Below are 23,200 nucleotides of genomic sequence, written 5' to 3'. Positions count from 1 at the left end.
CATTGCTCTCTATAGGTGAGGAGAGTTCGAGTTGCAAACTGCAATAAGCACAAGTCCTGTTCGGAGTGCCTCACAGCGGCGGACCCTCACTGCGGCTGGTGCCATTCGCTACAGAGGTACCTCCTGAATGCTTTCTCCCCAGCTCACATCTTCAGAAAAGTGTCACGCGCAGAACACTTGTTGCCCCACTTTAACAATTCGTTCCAACGACCTGGGGGCACTGACCTCTGTGCGACTGAAATATCATTGTGTGAACCGAATTAATTCCCGGAGATGTTCCCAGCCCAGTCAGTGCTTCTCAGTCATTTGACCCGGACCACTCAGGGTCGCCCGCTCTGGGGGTGGGAGGGGCAGGCACGTGGCATAAAGGAGGATGGGCTCGAGCTGTCAGTCTGCTTTTACTTTCTGCAGAGTTCTCCAAGACTCCAGAGACAGGCGAAGGTTCTCCCTCAGGGAAGGCAGAAGAATAGGGCTTTTGAAATTTTTCAAATGAATCCTCATAATGTCACGTATTCGGATGGTGCAGCGGAAGCCTTATTATTGATGCTGTTGTCTCTGAAAGCGCCATACAGCTGTGGGCCTGATGTACAACCTCGGGCTCCGGGCAGAATCTGCCCAGCCTGCTCTTGAATTACGATGCTCACGACCCATCTAGGCTCAGGGGCGACTTGGAGCCGCTTCCTCACCATGGCAGCTCCTAGCATCACTGGGACCCGCCTGGTTGGATTCGCTGTTGCCATGGCAACCCAGTACTCGGGCTCTCGCTATAGAAGCAAGGAGGAGAGAGCCTGAACTGCAGCTCAGGCAGGAGAAGAAAAAAAAACAAACCATAACAGTGTCTGTCAGTTTGGCGCTTTCTGTTTTCAAAGGTAAAAAAGGATAAGAAAGAGTAGAACAGGTGCACGAAGCTGAAGGCTGAACACGGGGAGGCTTGAGGAAAGAAAAGAGGACTAGGAAGAGAATTTGGGAGCCTCTAGGGGATGAAGCCAAGAGCAGTGAAGGGAGTGGGGAGGGGGGGAATACAATGTAAACAAGAGGTCCAGGAAACAAACCGAAAATATAGGGGAGGAATTAATTAAGAGTTCACGGAGGACGTCCAAAGCTGAGATGCAGCAAGACGCATAATTGCCTGTGCCTTCCACTGCGCCTCCTTACTGGGCTGTTTCCGTAGAATGGCTGGCAGACAAAAGAAGCAGGGCCAGGAGAATTCTCATGAATAATTGTAACTGGGTAGGAACGTTTTCTTCTTGTCGCCTGCCCAAGAGTAGCGTTTAAGGAATTAGCTGATCATGAACAGCATTTCATCATCGCACACCCACTAAGCAGTCTCGCTGTAATCTTTCTGATCCGTTCCACTTATGTAGGTTCCCTGTCTGTATCTGTAGAGCTACATGCAGGAGTTAATTCAGTGCCTATGGTAGTGATGGTAGTGGTGGTGGTGGTGGTGAGGGTGATTAAATAGCCACACATAGCTAGCGGCTACTGTATTGGCAAACACAGGTCATGGGAGATGTCCAGGCTGGTGATATGAATTTGGGAGTTAGTAGTGTTTAGATGGACATAAGGAAGCCTTCAGACCACATTGGGGAGAGAGTGTAGATTGAGGGGAGAAGTAGTTGGAGAACTGAGCATAGAGGTGGGGCAGTTCTTTGAGGTCAGGGAGCTGAAGAGGAAACAAGACAGGGGAGGGAACAGCCAGAAAGGGAAGAGGAAAAACTGAAGAAGGTGGTCTGGGAAGCCAGGGGGAAGAGGGAGCATCCGCTGTGCCAGATCGTGCTGCGAGGTCAGGCAAGAGAAGGGAGTTGTTCCACTGGACTCAGCAGGTGCTGACTCAGTGGTTCTCAACCTTCTGGCCCTTTAAATACAGTTCCTCATGTTGTGACCCAACCATAAAATTATTTTCATTGCTACTTCATAACTGTAATGTTGCTACTGTTATGAATCGTAATGTAAATATCTGATATGCAGGATGGTCTTAGGCGACCCCTGTGAAAGGGTCGTTCGACCGCCAAAGGCGTCGTGACTCACAGGTTGAGAACTGCTGTGCTGACTAGTGATTGTGACCAGGACAGTTGGGGAGGTGGTGCTAAAGCTGCCAGAAAAGATAAGAGGAGGCAGAGCAGAGACAGCTCTTTGGAGGAGCTTTGCTGAGAAAGGTAGCAGAAAAGGGAACTGACGCTAAAGGAAAAAGTGGAGTCCGGACAGTTTTGTTGTTTACAAGACGCATGAAGCCACAGTGCATTTTGGGGCTGTTGGGAAAGGTCCAGTAGCGAGGGAGAAACTGACTATGCAAGAGAGAGAAGAGAGCTGTGGAGTGTGTCTTTCAGCAGATGAGGGAAAACAGGATCTGTCTAGTATTCCAGCAGGGAGGCCAGCCTCACACAGGAGCGTGGGACAGTCCTTCTTGGTCATGGGAGGGGAGGTGAGGCTATGGGCCCGGAACAGGTGGGTGATGTAAGAATGCACATGACTTTTCATATTGCTTACATCATTTTCAGTGACTTAAGACAAGTGAGAGTGAGGAGAGGTGGGGGAGGAAGCCCTAGGGTTTGAAGGGAGAAGAGAGAGAAGGTGTGAATTAGAGTGGGAGAGAGAAGGAAATGGGAAATAGAGAATCACTACCAGGAAGCTTTGGGGCCCACTTGAGGTGCGTCATCTCGCTTTTGAAGTGAGAGCAGTAGGCATGGTTTTGCTTTCGTAAGCCACATCTGGGTCTGTTGGCACAGTCATAGAGCAGGCGAGAGTTAGAATGAGCCAGAGTTGGGGCTTTGCCAGGAAGTACTTAAAGAGGGGGCAGAGGAGCCTGGACACTGAGGGTGCATACAAGGGAGGGACCATGATAGTGATATGGATATTGATACTTATAATAGTGGACTCGGGGCCTTAAGCTATAAGTGAACTCTAAGGAGGGGGGTGAGGGATGTGAGAACGGGGATCTGTGCCCTGGGGGTTGCAGTTGGGGGGAAGATTTATTGAAGCTGGAAACTAGGAAAAGGGTAGTGGTTGGACTGTGGGAACTTGAAATTAAGGTCATGGAGGGGGTGGAGTTACTGGCAATGGCAAGATCTAGGTATGATTATGTAGCTAAAGAAGGATGGAGGACAAGAGTATTGGCAGAGCGGTCAAGGAACTGAGGTGTCAGCGTGGTAGGTGGATTGATTATCTGTGTGAACATTGCAGTCACCAAGAACGACTGAGGGAACAGTGTTGGAGAGTGAGGAGCCAGATATTCGAGAAAAGGAAGGCGCAGGCCTGTCGGTAGGGGTGGTTTGCAGATGGGTACCACAGGAAGGAATTTGGGGTGATGTGGACTGATGGCATGAGCTTCAGAGATGGGGTGGGGGCTATGGCAGGCTTAGAAAGAAGGGAAGAAGAAGTGTCCAAAAGGGAAGGTAAGATGCAAGCAGGACACCTACCATAGGGGAGAGGGAGCCGCCAGCCCTGAGCGGGCCACACGGAAGCCGTGTCCTCAGGCAGAGCCAGGTTTCCGGAAGAGCAGGTGAAAGGAAGAACCAGGGAAGAGGCTGAGGACACAGGGCTTCTATAAAAGCCTGCTCCCTGCTGGCCCTGCTTCTGCTCTCACTCCCTCACCTCTGCCTTTTAAACTGTAAACCAGACCATGCCATTTCCCAGCTTAACAACCTCCACTGGCTTCCGTCTTAGAGTTCAGCCTGACTCCCTTGCCCCCAGGGCCTGCGTACGAGGGGGCTTTCCATAGTCTGGCCCTGCGCTACTTCTCAGCCTCTAATGCTACCCTCTCCTCCGCCTCCCCTAGCCACACTGCTTTTTTTCTGACTCAAGAACATGCCAAGCTTGTCCCTGCCTCAGGGACTTTGCACTGGCTATTTCCTCAGACTAGAAGACTCTTCCCCAGCTCTCTGCACAGTTGGCTCTTTCTTGATTATCATATCCCAGCTCACATATCTCCACGAGATCATCCAGCCTGAAGTAGCCTCACCTCACTCAGGGGCATCACTGCTTTATTTCCTTCATGGCCCACCACTATCGGAAATGATCTTATTTCTCTGCCTCTTCCTTTACTAAAATGTAAGTTGTATAGGGACCTAGTCTTGTTCATTGTCGTATTCCCCAGAATCTAGAACAGTGCCTGGCACATAGTAGGTATATATTAAATGAATGGAGTAGATTAATTGGGAAACTCTACCAATGCCAGAAGACTTGTGCATTAAGTATTATAAAGCACTCTGGATTTGTGGGCTGACGGACCTTCCCACCCATGTCAGATTACTTGGTTTCACACTGGCTTGGTTCTGGCCTGAGATTTAATAAACTGAGCTTCAGATCTGTGACTCACATGAAGCTCCAGTACAATTCAAAATTAGGAATTCTAAAGGGGGATGTTTTCTTATAACTGCAGAGCATCCCACTGTGTTTATTTTAAATGCCGCAGATTTATTTCGAAAAATAACTTATTTTCTCTGTTGAGAAGGTTGAGCTTTCTTGCATATGTGTCTAGAAAGTGGATTTCTTTGGGGGTGGGGCAAGAAAATGATCTTAACTTCCTTTGGTTGGGGTGTTAATATTAGGCATCCAATATAAGCAGATAAAAAGCAACTAGATAAACAATGAGCTCTAAAAAGTTTAGTATTTTATTGTTGGAACTTCACATCCAACCTGTGATGAATTTGCCTGTGTGGGTGGAAAGTGAATTTTTGCAGGCTGAATATCTTGGGTTGGGAAGCAGTTTCTCAGTTTCTCCCATATTGCAAAGCAAAGCCCATGTGTTCAGTTATGGATTTCCACAAAACTGGCAATCCTGAACCAATGAACGGATGAGGTTCCAAAAGTTCACTTGTATGTTTGGCACTCAAAATGCATTTTCCCATAGAAACAATGTCATCAGTCAAGGGCTGATTCCCAAGTCAGCCCACACAACTCAATTTATTTAATTTCAACAAATACTTATTGAGTATCTACCAAGAACCCCATGTGGGAAGTCATAATTAGGTGATATCGAGGAAATCAGTTGCCACTCTTGGGCTTAAGGAATTCACACATGAACTAGGAGACAGACATGTCAATGTTCAACGTTCATTCATTCAGTTGTACATCCAATGAGCAGGTATTTTTTGAGCACCTACAATGTGCTAAGCCCTGTGCTAGGTGCTTGGGATGCAGTCTTTCTTGCCTACATGGAGCTTGCAACCTAGTGAAGGAGGTAGACAAGTATAGTAGTCAGGGTTCTGCTCCAATAACACTGAGTAACAAACTCTTAGTGATTTACACAAACAGACATTTGTAGGGGTTTTGTGTTTGTTTTGTTTTTGTTCCTGGGTTAGCTTCAGCAGGGGTGGGGGTTGGGGGCCTCAAGCTGCAGGTCAAGAGTTTGATTCAGGTCTGCTTCACATATCTCTCATCCTGCACATGCTCCTCTCGAGGCAGAGAGAAGAAGCACAGAGTCCAAGTTAAACTCTCCAGCACATCCAAAGCCTCTGCTCACACATGTTTGCAAGCAAGTCATATAGCTAAGCCCAACATCAGTGGGGTCGATATCTTCTGCCCATTCCAACGGGAGACAATGCAAAGGGACATGGCAAAGGCTATGGATGAGTCATTTCAGTGCAGGAGAGAATGAAGAACTGGGAACAGTAACCCAGTCTACCTTAATAAGAAGCTACCACCAACTTACCAGTAAGAAAATAGAATACAATAAGCGTTAGCACAGAGGAAGCAAAGGGTTACCTGGGAAACCATCTAACCCAAACTTAAAAGGTCAGGGAAGGCTTCCTGGAGGAAGAGATGTCTAAGCTGGACCTGAAGTGTGAGCAGATATCAGCCAAGTAAAGAGGAGTGGGGGCAGAGCTGGCTCAGGGACCAGGCTGTGCCAAGTCCAGGAGCTCTAGGAGAGCCTGGTGCTCAGTATGGGTGGGATGTAGCCTAGCGGAGAAGTGTGGGAAATGAGGGTGGCATGCTAGGCAGTGCTAGGTGAGGCTGGGTCTTATCAGCCATGTTAAATTTGGATTTTGTTGGAAGGATTTTGGGGAGCCATTGCTTGGCTAGAAGAGAGGCTAGATCAGATGTGTGTTTTAGAACAAGCAAAATAGACCAGAGGGGACACTGCTGGAAGCTGCAGATCACGTAGAAGGTGGCGGTAAACCAGCAAGAGACTGGGGGCTGAATTAGAGAGATGACAGTGGCAATAGGAAGGAGTGGGTGGATTTAAGAGCTAGGTGAAAGATAGTCTTGACAGGATTTAGTGATTAATTGGATTCCCCCTTGAGTCTGACACGCTAAAAATAGGGCCATAAAATGAAAAAGAAAATATCCAGGTGGCCACTGTTTTTCTGGAAGATGTATTCTTTCTCTTTTGATCTAAGTCCTCACAAAGAAAATAAAGAAATGCTACCCAAACATAATAGTACCCCGGACTCCTACTGTGTCCCAGGCACTGGACAAGGCACTGGGTTGGAGCCCAAACAATGGCACCTAAGTCAGATGGGGAAGGACTTCTAACAGAGCCAGGGCTAAGTGTCAGAGGGTGCAGTGGGTGTGTTATCACTCTTTTCCAAGCAAGGCAGGACTTTGGTGGTGAGATTATAGGAGGTGGAGTGCAGGTGTCTGGCTTGGGTGCCCAGAAGGACAGAGTTGTCATTGCGGAGCAGGATGGAGGAGGAGAAGCGTTTGGGATGCACAGCAGTGCAGGGGTGACTCTCCCACAGGCAGCGGGCGTGGTACAGCAGGGGAGGGGAGGAAGAATGCAGGTCCTGGGATCAGCTTGCTTGGGATTGAATCAGGGCTTCCATGAGACCTGCAAGTTTCTTATCTTTTTTCTGCCAAATCGCCTCTTCTGTACAGCAGAGTTCTAATCTTGTGGGGTTGCTGAGAGGATTAAATCAGATGATGTGCATGAAATCCTAGGCACAGTGCCTGTTCACAGTAGGCACTCAAGTAACATTAGCTATAAGATGGTGGGACCCCAGAGGGGGAGCCATCACTTGTAACCAAGTTTGAGAAGGCTTCCGAGAGGAAGTAGCATTAAAATTCAGCCTTCCGGCCAGAGTAGACTTTCCCCAGGGAGGAGGGTGTGGAGGCACTTCAGGCAGAGGATCCAGCCCAAGAAGAGGTCTTTGAGGGAGTGGCGGATGAACTGTATCACTCCAGCTTGGGCTCAAAAGGCGGGGTGTGGCCAGGATGAGAAGGGCTCTGAGCTTGGACTTTATTGGTTGCTGCTGGGAACTTACAAAAGGGATTTAGTGGAGGGCTGTCATCGTATTTGTGTTTTAAAAAGATGGTTCTGATGGCGGTGGAGAAGATGCACTGTGTTAACCTAAGCACCAGCTGTACCGCACTTCCCCTCCTTTCCCTTCCAGGATCCCTGTCTCTCGGTACATTTTGTAAAGGGTGAGTTTATCTCATGTATCTTCCTGAGTCTTCTACTTGGCAGCTGTTTCTCCAGATTTCATGAGCCTTCCCACTTCTCCCAGCACCACCGCGGGGCTCTGCTTGCTTTGGCCCAGTTATGTAAAGGAACCAGGGCTCTTTAGAAAAGGGGCCACTCTCGTCTTTATGGTCCCATCCTGTAGTGCCCCGCCCTGGACATGATGTGGACAAGGCAGGGACGGAGCCCCCAGGCATGCTAATTATAAGGTGTTTGCAGGCTCCACTTGATCATTTGCCCGTATTCTTCATGTTTCTTTCATGCTGATAGTTGTAGGCAGCCAGCCCCTGGGAGCAGTTGTTAGGTCTTCAGCTGCTGGTCGTCTCTTCTGCACATGAGACTGTGAACACGGTCATTTCTCAACTTGGCCTAACAACAGGGCTCTGTGGCCAGTTCCCCGTCAGCCTTTCTGAAAGGCTTGGGGGTAACAGAAGGGGATTTTGAACACAGAGAGAAAACTGAAATTTGAATGCTATACATATGTGTGCCTCAGAATAACAATCAAAAGGAGTTAAATAATTTGCTTATGGACACATCTAGTTTCTTGCATTGCTCTCCTGCCTTGAGGTCTGCCTTTCTTCTCTCCTCCAAGAGATGTTCCTTCCTCAAGCCTCCCCAGGGCTAATAATTAACCCAAAGGCAATGGGCTGTTGTTGCCCTAAATCTTGACCAAGACAACCCATGGGGCCTGGTAACCTTTTGCCTCGTTCTCCTGAAGCCTGAGTCACTGCAGTCCAGTCTGCCGTCGTGAGAGGTGGACAGTGCCACAGAGAAGGCCCCTGAGGGCTTCTCGGTAGGGAAGTCCATCAGGTGTGCCCACTTATTATCTAGAATGCAGTTGGGTGCCCTTCCCTCAGGAAGCCCGCCTGGAGCCAGGCCTGCCAGGAGATGGGTCTGCATCATGGAGAAGAATGTGCTGAGCAGCAGGCTGCATGGGGCTACCAGACCCACAAGGGGGACAGTGAGGGGCGACCAGGTCGAGGCGGGGGGGGCACTAAGGGGTGACCAGGACGGTGGCAGGGGGCAGTTGGGGGTGACTACGCCTACAGGGGGGTTAATTGGGGGTGACCAGGCCAGCAGAGGGGGGCAGTTAGGTGCAATCAGGCAGGCAGGCAGGCGAGCATTTGGGAGTCAGAAGTACCGGATTGTGAGAGGAATGTCCGACTGCCAGTTTAGGCCGATCCCCTGAGGGGTCTCGGATTGGAGGGCTGTGTTCCTTCAGAAGCTGTAGGGAGAATCCGTTTCCTTATCTTTCTCTAGCCCTGGAAGCAGCCTGCATTCCTTGGCTCGTGGCTCCTTTTCGCATCTTCAAAACCAGCAGTGTAGCATCTTCAGATCTCTCTGCCTCTGGACTCTGTTTCCATCATCACATTTCCTTCTCTGACTCTGACCCTCCTGCCTCCTCTTATAGGGAACCTTCTGTGTACTTTCGGCTCACACAGATAACCCAAGATAATCTCCCATTTGAGACCCTTAATCTCCTCCGCAAAGTCCTTTTTGCCATGTGTAGTAACACATTCACAGGTTGCAGAGGTTAAAACATGGATATCTTTTGGGGCCATTATTCTACCTGCCACAGGTTGAACAAGTACTAGTAGTGCAGGGATGACGAACCTTTTTTTCTGCCAAGGGCCATTTGGGTACTTTATAACCCATTTTCGGCTATGCAAAATTATCAACTTAAAAATTAACCTGCTATATTTGGTCAAACATTTAATTAACTCACCCCTGATGCCTGGGCAGGGCCAGACCAAATGATTTCACGGGCCCTCGGCCGGATGTTCCCCACTCCTCAAGTAGTGATTCAAATCTAGGTTTAGCTTTAACTGCCAAGCCAGTACCATTGCCTACTCTGTAGTGAAAGGGAAGAGGAACAAGAAAGAGACATTACCCTCATCGCCGTGGGAAGTGAGGGGCAAGCCTGGTCCAAATGGACCCTTCATGGGTGACTGATTATGCATAAGAAAGATAATGGGACTCAAGGCCAGCCTGAGTTAAAGAAACCCTTCCACCTTGAAAGTTAAGCATCCACACATTTATTTATTGAGCACCTCGTATGTGTCAGACACTATTTCAAGCAGTAGGAGTCTCTAGCAGTGAAAAACTTTGCCCTCTTGGAGTTCTTCTAGTGAGGTGTGTTCGTTTCCCAGGGCTGCTATAACAGATGACCACAAACCCAGTGGCTTAGAACAACACAGATTTAGTCTCTCATACTTCTGGAGGCGAGAAATCCAAAATTAAGGTGTCGGCAGGGCCACGTTCCCTCGGTTCAGGGGAAATTCTTCCTCTCCTCTTCCAGCTCCTGGTGGCTCCTGGTGTTCTTAGCTTGTGGCCACATAACTCCTGTCTCTGCCTCTGCCTTTACATGGCCTTTTCTCTTTATGTCCAAATCTCCCTCTCCTTTTTCTTATGACGGTACCAGTCATTGGACACCTTAAATCCAATATGATCTCATCTTGAGATTCTTAAGTTATTACATGGGCAAAGATCCTATTTCCAGATAAGGTCACATTCTGAGGTTCTGGGTAGACATGGATTTAGGGGGAACATTATTCAGCTTACTATGTGAGGGAAGATGGACAGTGTAAAAATTCAGAAAGAAATGGCATGCAAGATGGTGAGCAATGTCATGAGGAAAGATAAAGCAGAGGAGGGGGTGCTGGCTGGAAGCAGGGGAGGTTGCAGCTTCCAACCAGCGAGGTCCTGGAAGGCCTCACCGAGACGGGGACATCTGAGCCAAAGCTGGAAGGATCACGTTCAGCTTTGGGGATGTCCCCTTCACCAGGGCATGGCCACATCTAGCTGACTGGCCAGGAAGGCAGTTTGAGACAGACTTCTCCCCTGAACCCGAAGGAACATGGCCCTGCTGACGATCATTCTAATTCTGCATGCAGTCCTCCTTCCCTTTCAACCCGGGATGCGTCCTTGTGTTTGAAGTCTATGCAGTGACACTCCTTTACGGTCCAGTGAGGCTCTAATGACAGCAATAATGATAATAATGGGATTTGGGGGCGGCCCCTCCTTCCCGCGTAAGAACCCCATTGTGCCGACTAATTGTGTAGAAGCAAGTAGGACAACTGTCTGTGGGGTGGAAGCAGTCAGGGGGAGCAGAGAGGAATATGTTATTTGGGCCTTGGGCATTACTCAATTACCCTGGCAGAGGCCAGACCTTGCATACGGGTTCCCGAGAATGCTGGAAGGGATTAGGGGCCTTCTACCCTGGAGAGGGGTCTTGGGTGACCCTGAATCCCCTGAGTTCTTCACTTCTATCAGCTGTTAGAGGAGCTGTGAATAAATCCTACTTACTTCAAAGCAAAAGGTGAAAATGGGAAGAAACCAGTTAGGGCCACTGGTCCACGCTGGTGCTCCGATGGCTGACAGTGGCGGCACAGGGAGATGTGCACCTTCCACAGAAGCCTGTTTTGTTTGGAGAGCAGTGACTGCGGCCCTCGGCGTCCAAACTGCTTATCAATGCCATCTCTTAAATTGATGCTCTCCGACTTGGAACAAGTACCATTAGGAACACCCCTTTTAGTAAATATATGTTTTAATGGAATAGATTTTTTTGAAATGACCTTATGTCAGGCAGCAGGCACTTTCATAAGTATATATCGATTGGCTTTAAATCCCTCAAATGCTCTCACTTGTCCTTGTGAACTAGCATTTGTCCTGTTCCCAGCAACTCCTCCATGTTCTTTCTTTTGTAACGTCTTATTACATTTAAATGCTTGTATTCTGCTATATTGAGCATGGGCCATTTCTGATATGCCAGGGGTGTATTTAATACTGCTTTCAGGAGGATGAGGTGTTATTGCCACCTGTTTACTGGTGGGGAACCTGAGGCCCAAAGAAGCTAAGAGATGTGCACCATCACATGGAGAATGTGTGGGAGAGCAGCTTTGAACCCAGATCTTCTGACTCAAAAGGCATCATTTTTAGTTCCATGCTACCTGTGTTGTTTAAATGCCTCACTTAAATTCTCTAGTTCATAATTTGCATTTGGAAATAAAATTCCAACTTTTAGTACACTCATCACCCACAAGAGAAACACATGGGGTGAAGGCCACAGATCCCTTTCGTGTGAGTGGCTCAGTCTGCAAATGTGTTTTCTGTGTGCTAAATAGCTCAAAGCTTTAAGACAAAGGCTAGTTTTCCACTGCACCAATTAACAGCCGACCAGTGAACAAAAATCAATGGAACAACTTATGCTGGTATCATGGAGACATAGACAAGAATTTAGTCACTTTAAAATGTAATCCTTAATCCAATTCAGCTAACGTTTGTTGCATGCCAGCAGTGCACCAGGCCCTGTACCAGGCCTTGAGGGAAACAAAGATGAATGAGACTCTGTGCTGGAGAAGTTCACAGGTTAGTATAGGCAGCAGACACTGAACAAATAATTTCATTACACTGTGGAAAGTGCTCTCATAGCTGGTGCTCAAGGAAAGACCCCAAAGAACCCTTTGGTCTTGGGAGGAAAGACAGGTGTGATTAAAAATCTTCCAAGAAGCCTTGAACTGTGTGTGCCTTTATACATGGAAAAGGCATGTTGAATGTTGGCTCGGTGTCTGTGAGCAATGCAAATGGGCCGTCTGGTCAACCTTAGTGCCCAAATCCCTGTCTCCTCACTACCATTTTGTGTTTGTTTGGCTTGTGTCATCTAAACGTTTGCCTAAATTCTTTTTACTTGCCTGTGTAATAAATATAATGCTACTACTAATATTTATTGTAAGCTCAGCTAGATAAGTATATGTTTTTGTAACAACTCCATGGCGTAGAAACTAATGTTATCTGCCTTTCTGCAGATGGAAAGCCTGAGACACAGAGACGACACGTGGTTTGCCCAAGGTCACCGGCTTGTAATTGGCAGAACCACGCTCTCCTTCCTTCATATATTCTAGCTAGTCTGGTCTTTAACCAGTTCCTTGCAGAGACCAAGCTTTCTGTGAACTCAAGGCCTAGGCACATGCTGTTCCTTCTGCCTGGAATGCTTTTCCCATTCTTCTTGATGTGCCAAATCATTTCATCCTTGAGTTCTGAGCTGAAATGCCATCTTTCTTGACTAACCTTTCTAAAGGAGTTTCTCCCTGCTATACTTTCAGTTTCTGCAGCAGACTTACCTCAGTTTGAAATTATTTTAAATTATTGTCTGCTTATTTGGTTCCTGTTTATGTGCCTCACTGGAATGTAAGCTCATTAAGAGAGGGACCTTAAGTGACTTATACACTGACTAGAGGCCCAGTGCACGAAATTAATGCATGGTGGGAGGTGGGGGGTGGGGGGAGGGAGGGTTCCCCTCAGCCCAGCTTGCACCCTCTCCAATCTGGGACCCCTTGGGGATGTCTGACTGCCGGTTTAGGCCTGATCCCTGCCTAAACTGGCAGTTGGACATCCCTCTCGAAATCCTGGACTGCTGGCCCCTAATCGCTCACCTGCCTGCCTGGTCGCCCCTAACTGCCACCCCCCTGCCAGCCTGATCACCCCTCACTGCCTCTGTGTGCCAGCCTGATCGCTACTAACTACCCCCCTCTGCCAACCTGGTCATCCCCAACTGCCCCCTCCCTGCCAGCCTGGTCACCCCTCACTGCCCCCCCCCCGCCAGCCTAAAATGCCCCCAATTGCCCCCTCTCTGCCAGCCTGGTTGCCCCCAACTGCCCTCCCTGCCAGCCTGGTTGCCCCTAACAGTCCCCCTCCGGCCTGGTTGCCCCACGCAGACTGCTGTTCAGTCATTTGGTCATCCCTCACTAATCCCCGTGCTGGCCCGGTTGTGGGCAGCCATCTTGTGAGGGTTAATTTGCATATTACCTCTTTATCATATAGGATGTGTCCCCAGTGTCTACACAGTGTTTGGTGCCCAGTGGCACTCAGTAAATACTTGTAGAATGAATTCCAGATATGGTACCAAGCTCTGGGGGCCCCAAGATGAATAAGATTGGCCTTTCCCCTGGGGGGCTTACAGTCTAGTCAGAGGCAAATCAACAACTAATGCAATGTGCTGTATATACCGGGAGCATGTGTAAGGTGCCATGGGGACACAGAGGAGGGAGTGACTGTTTTGCCTGGAGGCTGGGCATACATGGAAGAGGTGGCATTGAACAAGTCTGAACAAGGAACACAATCTCACCAAGTATTGCAGGCGCCAGGGCGTTCTGGACAGTAAAGGGCAGACATGCTAGGAAGAGCTGGGATGTTTGCACTGCATGTGTTTATCAAATAACTGCTCTCTGCTAGGTGCTATGTACTAGATATTAGAATCTGTGTTCTTAAGAGCTTACAGGCTAAATAGTGAGACAGATTTAATAACCCACAATTACCTGGGGTGCATTTGGAGAGGAAGGCAGGGGCTAGATCAGTGATGGTGAACCTATGACACGCGTGTTAGAGGTGACACGTGAACTCATTTTTTTGGTTGATTTTTCTTTGTTAAATGGCATTTAAATATATAAAATAAATATCAAAAATATAAGTCTTTGTTTTACTATGGTTGCATATATAAAAAAATTTCTATATGTGACACGGCACCAGAGTTAAGTTAGGGTTTTTCAAAGTGCTGACACGCCGAGCTCAAAAGGTTCGCCATCACTGGGCTAGATCATAGTGTGGGGCTAAAGAGAGGAGTGTGGAAGCATGTGTTCTAGGGTCCAGGTCATGAAAAGCAGGCATATGGGTAGAGGAGTTTGAAATAGGCGAAAGGGTGGCATTGAAAAATTTTAATCAGGAAGTGATAGAATCAGCTTTGTGCTTGAGCATGACCTAGATCGGCATGGAAGCTGATTGGAGCCACTGGAGGTGGGAAGGAGGGAGACCAACTAAAAGGTTGCTGCAGGGGCCCAGGTGAGAAGAGATGGGGGATGGTGGAATGCAGTATAGACTGATACTTAGAATTAGTAGATCATGATCAACTGAGTATGACAGTTGAGAAAAAGAGCCTCCCAAAAGGCCAAAGTTTTCTAATTTGATCCACCATTTGGATTGTTGCTCATTAACCAAGATGGGGCAGTGTTTCCCCATGTGTGTGACGAGAACTTCGGACCCTCAATCAAAAAGTTGAAAGATGGTGCATCATTCAATCCTGTCTCGGGAAGTTACAAAGCACACTATCATATTCAAGGCTCTGAGAAGTCCTGCACCAGAGAAACTTAACTAGTGTTTCCCAAACTTCTTAGCAATAAAACCCTTAACACAAACACCCAAAACAACCCATAGAATACACTTTGAGAAATGAAATAAAACCTATATTTTCTTGTGTGGCTCATGCTCTGGGTGGACCTATTTACTGTTGTCTTGGCATTTGTGATGTTGCTATCCTGGTACAATTTTGAGGAATTTGGCATAGCAGTGAGATAAGGACACCAATGCCAGATTGCTAAGATTCATACCATCCTGTTTAATCTGTCTGCATCTCTATTTCTCATCTCTGAAATTTCCCTTTTATGGGGAACAGGTTGGGAGGATCAATGAGTTAATTCCCAGAAAGCCCTAGAAACAGTGCCTGGCCCATGGGAATGGTTCAGGAAGTATTAGCTCTAGGGAGAGACAATTTAGGGTAGGAGGTGAGACCATTGACTTGGAAGCTAAACTGCCTGGATTTGTGTCTCAGCCCCTCTGCTTACTAACTCTGTGACCCTGGGAAAGCAATATGGAGCCTTCCATGCCTCAGTTTCTCCATCTGCAAAGCAGGGACAATTATTATACTTACCCATAGGTTTGTTGTGAAGAATAAATGAACCAAATCACATGAAAGAATGTTGCCTGGCATGTTGGATGTTTTTGCTTTTGTGGAAAAAAAAAATCTAAATTGCCTCTGTGACTAGCATAATTTTCTCATGACTTTCAGCCCCAGCTATGAAGATCCAGTTTTTCAGCTTTCTCAGCAGGATTTTCGTCTTGTGTTTTGGCATTTCCTTTCCCTTAGTCTGGAGGTCTTGACTTCAGACTTAGTTTGTCACCATGACTTCCTTTTTTTTTTTTATCTATTCAATTCAGTTTGGTTTCTTCATCTCATGGACTGACAATGTTAATGAAAGTCCCCTGATTCCAGGGAGCACCTGGCCCTCCTCTGGGCTCTGTGCCTTTCTTAAAAATACAGACATCTGTTTCAAGTCACTTGGCAGAGACCTTGGGATGCTCTTGTAGCGAAGCCTCCTCCCAGTGTGGACACAGTCTCCTGTTCCCTGAAGGAGAGGCTGGACTGTCCTTGTTACAAGTTTTCTGATATTATATCAGCATAGACTCTTTGGAACGGGTCTCACCGACCCCCACATTCAGGCCAATTACCTGATATTTAGTTATCAGTTTTCTCAGGGACTGTCTGCTCTTGGTGAACAATTACATTAGAGAATGCTGATGAAATTCCAGGGGCGCCCAAAGTAGAAGTTACATTTCTGAGTTCAGAGTTTTATTTCAAGGTTGAGTAAGTGGTAAATTTTTACTGAGAGATTCTGGCCTAATAGAGTCAGGTTCTCAAGGTCCCCCAGCCTGGCCCACGGGCATTTCACCTGCCTGGAAGCTTCAGCTCCTGTTAGGAGGTGGGTCTCCCAATTCTTTATGTTGGCATGGAAACAATTAATAATTTAAGCCATACCTATTAAAAAACAGAAAAACTGTATAAATACAATACTATAGTAATAGATGTAAAAGTCGATCCAGCTGGGCACTGTTCCCAGGTTACCAGCTGAGCCGAAACACAAATAAGTAAAGAAGAAAAACTGCTATATCATGCAAATGGTGCAGTCTCATTGTTTTCTGCTTCTGTTCTATTGCAAATATGTAGTATTGAGGTAACATTATGGATAAATGGGTTTTGTGAATGAACCTGAAAACCTAATCACTGTTCATAACATTAGTTCTATGGGGAGAAAAAGTGTTCCATATTACAAACAGATGGTTTGCAAGCAAATTTTAAAAAGCACAATAATTTTTTGAAGCTGGGGCCTCCTGAAATTTGAACCTATAGTTGGATATTCTGTGTTCAGGGTGATCAGTGAAAATTAGAGACCTCTCAGAATCCCCACCCCTCCTAAATCCTTGCTGCCCTTTCATCCTCGAAACTATTCCTCGCTTTCTTTATTCTCTGCTGCTGCAGTCCTCCTCTCCGTCGCCTTGTCCCAGCCAAGTCCCAGCCCCATCCTGCAACCACTGCGGAGACCCCAGTAGGCCAGGAGGAACTCTGACTGTCTTTATCCTCGCGCACCTTATGAATAGCAGCTAGGGCTCATAGGAAGCCACGCAACGGAGTGGCCAGGAGTGTGGCTCTGAAGCCAGACGGCTGTCCCTTGGCTATGTGACCTTGGCATGGTGTTGCAGTTGTCTGACCCTCAGTTTCATGCCTATACAGTGAGGCTGTGTGAGGACTAGCGGGGAAGTACTAACTGCCAACCCTCAGACCAGTACCTGGCATGGGGCAGCGCCCCGTCCATGCAGCTGCGTGGTGGGGTAGTTACTAGCGGATGTTAGGGTTTAGACAGATTTCCATGAACTCAGGAAGCAAACCCACAGAATGAAAATATTTTCTGAGTTCTAACCAGCAAACTTAGAAACAAATGTCTGGAATCTCCCTGTTCATGAGTTGGGGCCTGGGTAGGTTTTGAACATACTTCATTAGGAGTGAGGGGTGGGGGAGGGGTGGTCCATGTACACATAGTTGAGTGGGATATCAAACTCTTATTATTTAGAATAAATTAAGCTCTACAGCAGATTTTTTTTTTTTTTTGAATCCAGGCGTACTTTTATTGGAGTCCTTTGGGGAAAGCTAATGACATATTGTCTCTTAATCTGTGGAAAAAGTAGTCAACTTTGTCTTTCAGGTTCAAGAGTAAAACATTTGGAGCAGAATTTTAAAAATAGTAGATTTGGAATCAGGAAGCCAGAGTTTGCATTTTAAAGAGCAATGTTTTTGGTCATGAATCTGGGCCCCCTGGTTAATTTGAATCTCAGCATCATCCCAAAGGCCACTGGATGACTTTGATCAAGTTACTTTATTTCTCTGTGCCTTACTTTTGTTACCTGTGAAACATAGGGAAAGTTAGTACCTGCCTCACTGGGTTGTAAGGATTAATTGAAATAATACATCTCTACAGCAGATTTTATAGCAAATGGATAAGAACAAGCCTTCTTAAATAGTTTCATTCACTAAATTGTTTCCTCATACAATGTTTTTCACCCAAGGAAAGCCTTTTTTAATTAACTTATTGGTTATTGTGTGCTTTTTTTTTTTTTTTAATTCAAGCAGTTTTGTCTTTGCATTTGAGATTGTTTCATTTCCTAATTTGCAAATGGGCTAGTGTTGCACATTGGCCTTATCATGTGAGCATGAGGTCTAGCTGGATGAAGGAGTAGAAAAATAAAATACTGATTGGGATCTTAGGCCTTTGGGGTGGACCCCCAGCAGCGGCTGGGGGAATGGCGGTGGTGTATGGTAAGGACAGCAAATCTGTCTCTGCCATTTTCTCCAGAATGCACTCATCTCAAAGCGAATCCGATTCCCCTCCTAGCTGTGACCTGAAGAAAATGAAATGAAGCCAATTAAGAAATCAGTCTATCTGGGAGTGACTCATGGAGGATCCCCCGCACCAAGCCTGGTGTCTGACTGAGATTTTAATTTTATTTGAGCAGTGGCTTCAGTGTTTATGTGCTTGGCCATCGCTTTTGTTCATACACGGGAGTCAGAGGGTTAGCTTTCAAAAGGGATCATTTCAAAGTAACTGGTTTTGTTTACTAAAATGTAGGAGCTCTAAGATCTGCTCCCCCTCTGTAAGAAGTTTGAATGTGTGGGTAATGTGCTGTCATGAAGATTTTATAACTTGTAATATCAGAGAAGTAATAAGACACTGTTGTTGGTTGGCCATCTGGTTATACATTCTTGGTGTCACGATTTGTTTTTTTTTTATTTTTTCAATTTTATGTTTTAAATGGTGAGAAGCAAGGAATGGGAGTTTAGGAATTTCATAAGTGCTTTATAAACAAGGAATTCATGTTTAGTTGCTTAACATGGTTGGATTTTGTTTTTACCTTATGCAAAATAGGAATTGGAAGGTCTATTTCAAACACACACACACACACACACACACATATTTTTTTTTTTTTACAAAAGATAAACTAAAAAACTTCAACTCCTAATTTGTTCCCTCTCCAACCCCAGATATGAACTTTTGGCTTATGTTAAAAATAGTCTCCTTACTGTAAGTAGGAGTCAGACATAAATCATAGGGAAACTAGAGAGAAAAATCACCAACAGAAAGGACCTATAGAGATTTCATATTTCATCCATTTATTCAAACATATTTATTGAAACCCTAGTATTTGCATATCATGCTGCCAGACACTGAGGGATTTGCTGAAGAAATATTAAAGACATCCTCTCTTCCTTTGAGAAGCTTAGAGCTTACTCGGGGAGAAATGACATAGACATATGAAACAGTTAAATTGTAATTCAAGGCAGCATATGATTAAATACCAAAACGTATGCTTCCGACAAGAAATGCTATAGGAGTTCAGAAAAGAGAGTGATAACTCAGTGGCACTACTGTTTTCTGCCTACAAATTGGCAAATCGTAGCACTATTTGTATGAAATATTTTACACTTGTTTTTTTGGCAGCCTTGGGCCTTGACTCCCAGGCAGCATTAAGAGCCTACAAAATATTTGTACTCCAGTTTCTGTAAAACTGGCTTTTTTTTTTTTTCTTTCTTATCGGCAGAGGAAGTGCCTTGTACAAACCAGAGAGCCCCTGAGAGGCAGGTCGTTCTTGCCAGTCATCATCTTTTCCAATTACAGAATTAGAAACCAGCCTCATCAGTCTCTGATTTCCAGTCCAGTGGTACATGCCCCTCCATTGCCAACTCCCCCTGACTTTGAGAGGTGACTTAATTTGAACTAAATGTCCATGACAGACGAGCTAGCCATCAAGGGTCAGATAAATGTATGGCTTTGGAGAATTGCCGGTAAAAATCCCACTGGTCAGGTGTTGGAGGAGGAACTGGCACAGATGTAGGTGAGTTCAGACACAGGCACGCTCACTGGAAACAGGGCTCCCCAAAATGTCATAATATGATGACATGCTGAGAATATTGTGCTTGCGGATGATGTCTAATGAAACTCACTGGTTTCCTGTTCTATTTTTGTCATATTCAAATTAGCACAGAGCTCAAAGACAAAACCATGGGGCCTAAATTCTTAAGAATTTTAAAAGAGAGAAGAGCGGGGAGGGAGGGAAGAAGAAAGAAACACCTGTAAAATGTCAATGCATGTCAAATACACTGTTTGGGCCCGCATCTCATTCTACTCCGATCCTCTCAGGGACTCCCACACTGAATGTAGTTACCGCTGGGTTGCATTTCAATCTCATGATTCATGAATTTTCAGTTTCTTTTGCAACAGCGTCACTGGTTCTCTCCTACCTCTTCATTTGAGCCGTCGGCCCTCCAGAGGCAGACATAACAGAGAGGTTTTCTCCTCTCCTTGACATTGTTCGATGAAATGTCTGTGGAGTCCAACGCTACTTGGAAGTAATGTGGCTCTGGGCGCTCATTCTTCCTATCGGCTGGCAGCCCTCTGGGGAGGCAAGAGGTCCCAAGTCAGCATGACCTGGAGTGACCGAGACATTGAGCAAACCAAGTGATCTCAGCACTCCGCTTCTGATCATGTTTTCAGAGTAGCTGGCCCTGAGCACAGCGTGGTTCATTGGGGGCCTCCTCTGAGGAAAGTGGCCCTGGAAAGTGCCTCCCCCATATCTTTTGATGTAATTTGGTATATCTAAATAAATAAATAAATGTTAGGTAGCACACAGTCATGGGATATCTTATCAAATTCTTGGGAAGACTCTGCCCTTGACATAGTTTTATTTAATCATCATATTGAAAAAGTACAAAGTAGTTATGTGTTGGGTTTTTTACTACAAAATAACTTATGCAATAGGTCAGTATTCTGGGAGTGAATTGCAAACCTAAAATATGTATAGTATATAAACCCTTTCTTGGGCTGTACTTTGCTAGGTTTTTCTAGAAGGGAGCTCTTTAATTTCAGAATCCACGAGAGGCTGTGCTTGTGATGTATTTGGAGATGGCAACTAAAGAGATGGCTCTGGAGTCTAAGTTCAACATGTTGTTTGCACTTGTTCTCTGCTCCCAGACATGATGGGAACCACGCTCTGCTGTGTTCCTGTTGCTTTTCGTGCTTTTAGCAACTCATTCCTATTCTTTCTCAAAACCAATAATCCACTGTACAAAGCTTGGGATTTTGTGCTGACGCCAGTGTGAGAAAGTTTTAACTAATGAGTGTGTGGGGTTGCTGTTTTGTTGCCCTCCCCTTTTTTAATAGGTGTACTTTTAAAGATGATTGTGTACATTCAGAGAACTCAGAAAACTGGCTGGATATTTCATCAGGAGCTAAAATGTGCCCCCAAATCCACATCTCTCAAAGAAGTAAAGATAAGGTAAGAGGAAAGGTTTTCATTTGCCTCCATTGTATTGTCTCGTTTTGCACAATTGATGCTAACTTCCTTCTGTGTGAAAAATACCTATTAGCGAACAAATATGCTTGGTTAGGAGAGTCATTCACTTCATTAACTAATATTGAGAGCCTACCAGACGCCACGCACTCTGCAAGGTGCTAGGGATACAGCAGAGACCAAGACACACCGTGGACCTGTCCATGTGAGTTAGTTACCCCGGGGAGCTGCAGATGAACCTGAATAGTTGAATTTAAAGAAAAGATGGACTTTTAATGTGGTATGAAAACATATTGATTTAAAAAATAGAGAAAAAAGAAATTCAGACTCATGGTCAATAAGATGCCTTAAATGTGGCTTAGTGTAGAATTTTGTTTTGTTTTATGATTCCTTTTCCTTATGTGGTCAGGCTTCTCCTGACGGCTATTTTATGAACGTGGCTTCAAGCACTATTGGTAGAGTGGAGAGAAACCGCGGTGGGCAGTAAATACTGTAAGTTTGGTCCCTCGGAAAGAAAGCCCGTGGGCTCCTGCCAAGGCCGAACTGCCAGTCAACCCTGTCTCTGGATGAGAGAAAGGAAGAAATGAGTATATTCAAGCATTTTCTGATTCACATACTAACCGTCTCCTGTGGGAAGGTGGAATTCCTGCCCTGCTATCTCAACGTGCTGTAAGGAGACTTTGTCTCCCTAATTATGGCTCTTGTATTATGAATGATTGTACAGAACCCCCATCAGCAGCCAGTTGACCTCACTCTGTTTTATTTGAATGTCACATTAATAAGGAAATGGGCCATTTTCTCTTTTCTCTTACACTTTGCCATTTCAACTAGCAAGCACCATACCTTTTAAGACGATTTAACATTTAATAAAGGAGAGCCAGAGCATTTAATGAGCGATAAATAATAAAAGAATCAAGCTTTCAAGTCATAACTGATCAGAACTCTCAAGGGTTTAAAGTTTTTGGTTGTTGTCACTTTCTATTGTGTTCTTGGGGGGAGGGGATGTGAAAAGAACTTTCAAAGCCTCATCCAAACAGGCCTGAGTCAAGAGTGAATAGATACTGTAAGAAAAGCACGCAGGCATCTAAGCGTAGGCATGACCACATTTTTATTTCAGTCTGAAAAAAATCGTTGGTGCTGATAGAGAGTGAGAGAAAATACCATAATCCGTGAATCTACCCAGGACTCTGATAAGTGGTTAAGATTATGCAAGATTTTTTTGTTTTGTCATTTTGAAATTTTAAGGGTAACAATTCAGGTAAATAATGTGAGGGAACGTAACTTGTTCCTTAAGTAAAAAGTGCTGCTTATGCAATTTGCTTCCCTCTCTTTGGGTTCACTCTTATAAATTAACCACCATTTATATCTAGTCTGGATCATACAAAAACTGTTTACCACCCAAATAGCCACACTACTTCCCTCCCACCCTGAGTCCCTCTGTGGTTTACCCGAATCCCTCTGTCTTCCCACACAACCATTACTCAATCTCTCCAGCTCATCATCAATCTCAAGATAGAGGAGATAAGGATTTAGTAATTTGAGTCAAACTATCCTTTGAAACCAGCTTTGGGCTGATTATTGTAACAGTGTTGATAGGACATTTGACTCCATCTCTTGGTCACAATGTTTCAAAAATATTTCTGTTCTGCGGTTGTTGATGACTTACCCGAAAGTCTCAGGTCTTTGTTTATTTATTTATTTATTTTTATTCTTTTTTAAAATATGTTTTTATTGATTTCAGAGAGGAAGGGAGAGGGAGGGAGGGATAGAAACATTATGATGAGAGAAAATCATTGATTGGCTGCTTCCTGCACGCCCCACTCTGGGGATGGAGCCTGCAACCTGAGTATGTGCCCTGACCAGGAATCGAACTGTGACCTCTTGGTTCATAGGTCGATGCTCAACCACTGAGCCACGCAGGCCAGGCAGATCTTTGTTTATTTAAATAATACCTGATCCTGACCTACAGAGAGGGCAGTCTATGGTTTTCCTCAATTCTACCCACCAGCTCTGTTCATAGTGTTGGTGAACTGCCCATCTTATACCTCATGGCATTGTGGTAACTTTCTAGGTACAGAAAACTCCCCTATAACACAGAGACTCTGTTCCCAAGAAGCTTCATCTCTTCACACAAAACAATGAGAAGATAGTATATTCTCATTCTCATGAAGAAACCAGCATTAAAAAGAAATAATTAGAGCAATCCAGGTATCTTGGAGGGATTTCCATGAGGTTGAGTAAAAACAGCAAGATGCAGAAAAGTATGTTTTGATCAAAAAGTCCCTATCTAAGTTTATGCGTATACGTCTCTTCATGGTTATTTGAGAAAAATATGGAAGAATTGATTACTAGGTT

General features: G+C 45.5%; 1 protein-coding gene across 3 annotated transcripts in view; it reads left to right on the top strand.

The window, feature by feature from the left end:
• PLXNC1 (plexin C1) overlaps nt 1–23,200 on the top strand; it is a 183,925-nt gene that overhangs the window by 52,222 nt on the left and 108,503 nt on the right. For all 3 annotated transcript variants that reach the window (XM_070409572.1, XM_070409571.1, XM_070409570.1), the window contains exons 4-5: nt 16–116; nt 20,716–20,830. In XM_070409572.1, coding sequence (XP_070265673.1) covers nt 16–116; nt 20,716–20,830 — 216 coding nt within the window. The remainder of the gene's footprint in view (nt 1–15; nt 117–20,715; nt 20,831–23,200) is intronic.

Source organism: Myotis yumanensis, unplaced genomic scaffold, assembly GCF_028538775.1.
Source record: "Myotis yumanensis isolate MYYU_CA2020_CCGP unplaced genomic scaffold, mMyoYum1.0.hap1 SCAF_3, whole genome shotgun sequence".
NCBI classification, from domain to species: domain Eukaryota; kingdom Metazoa; phylum Chordata; class Mammalia; order Chiroptera; family Vespertilionidae; genus Myotis; species Myotis yumanensis.
The sequence above is the reverse complement of the archived record's forward strand: the minus strand, read 5'-3'. Positions and strand labels throughout refer to the sequence as shown.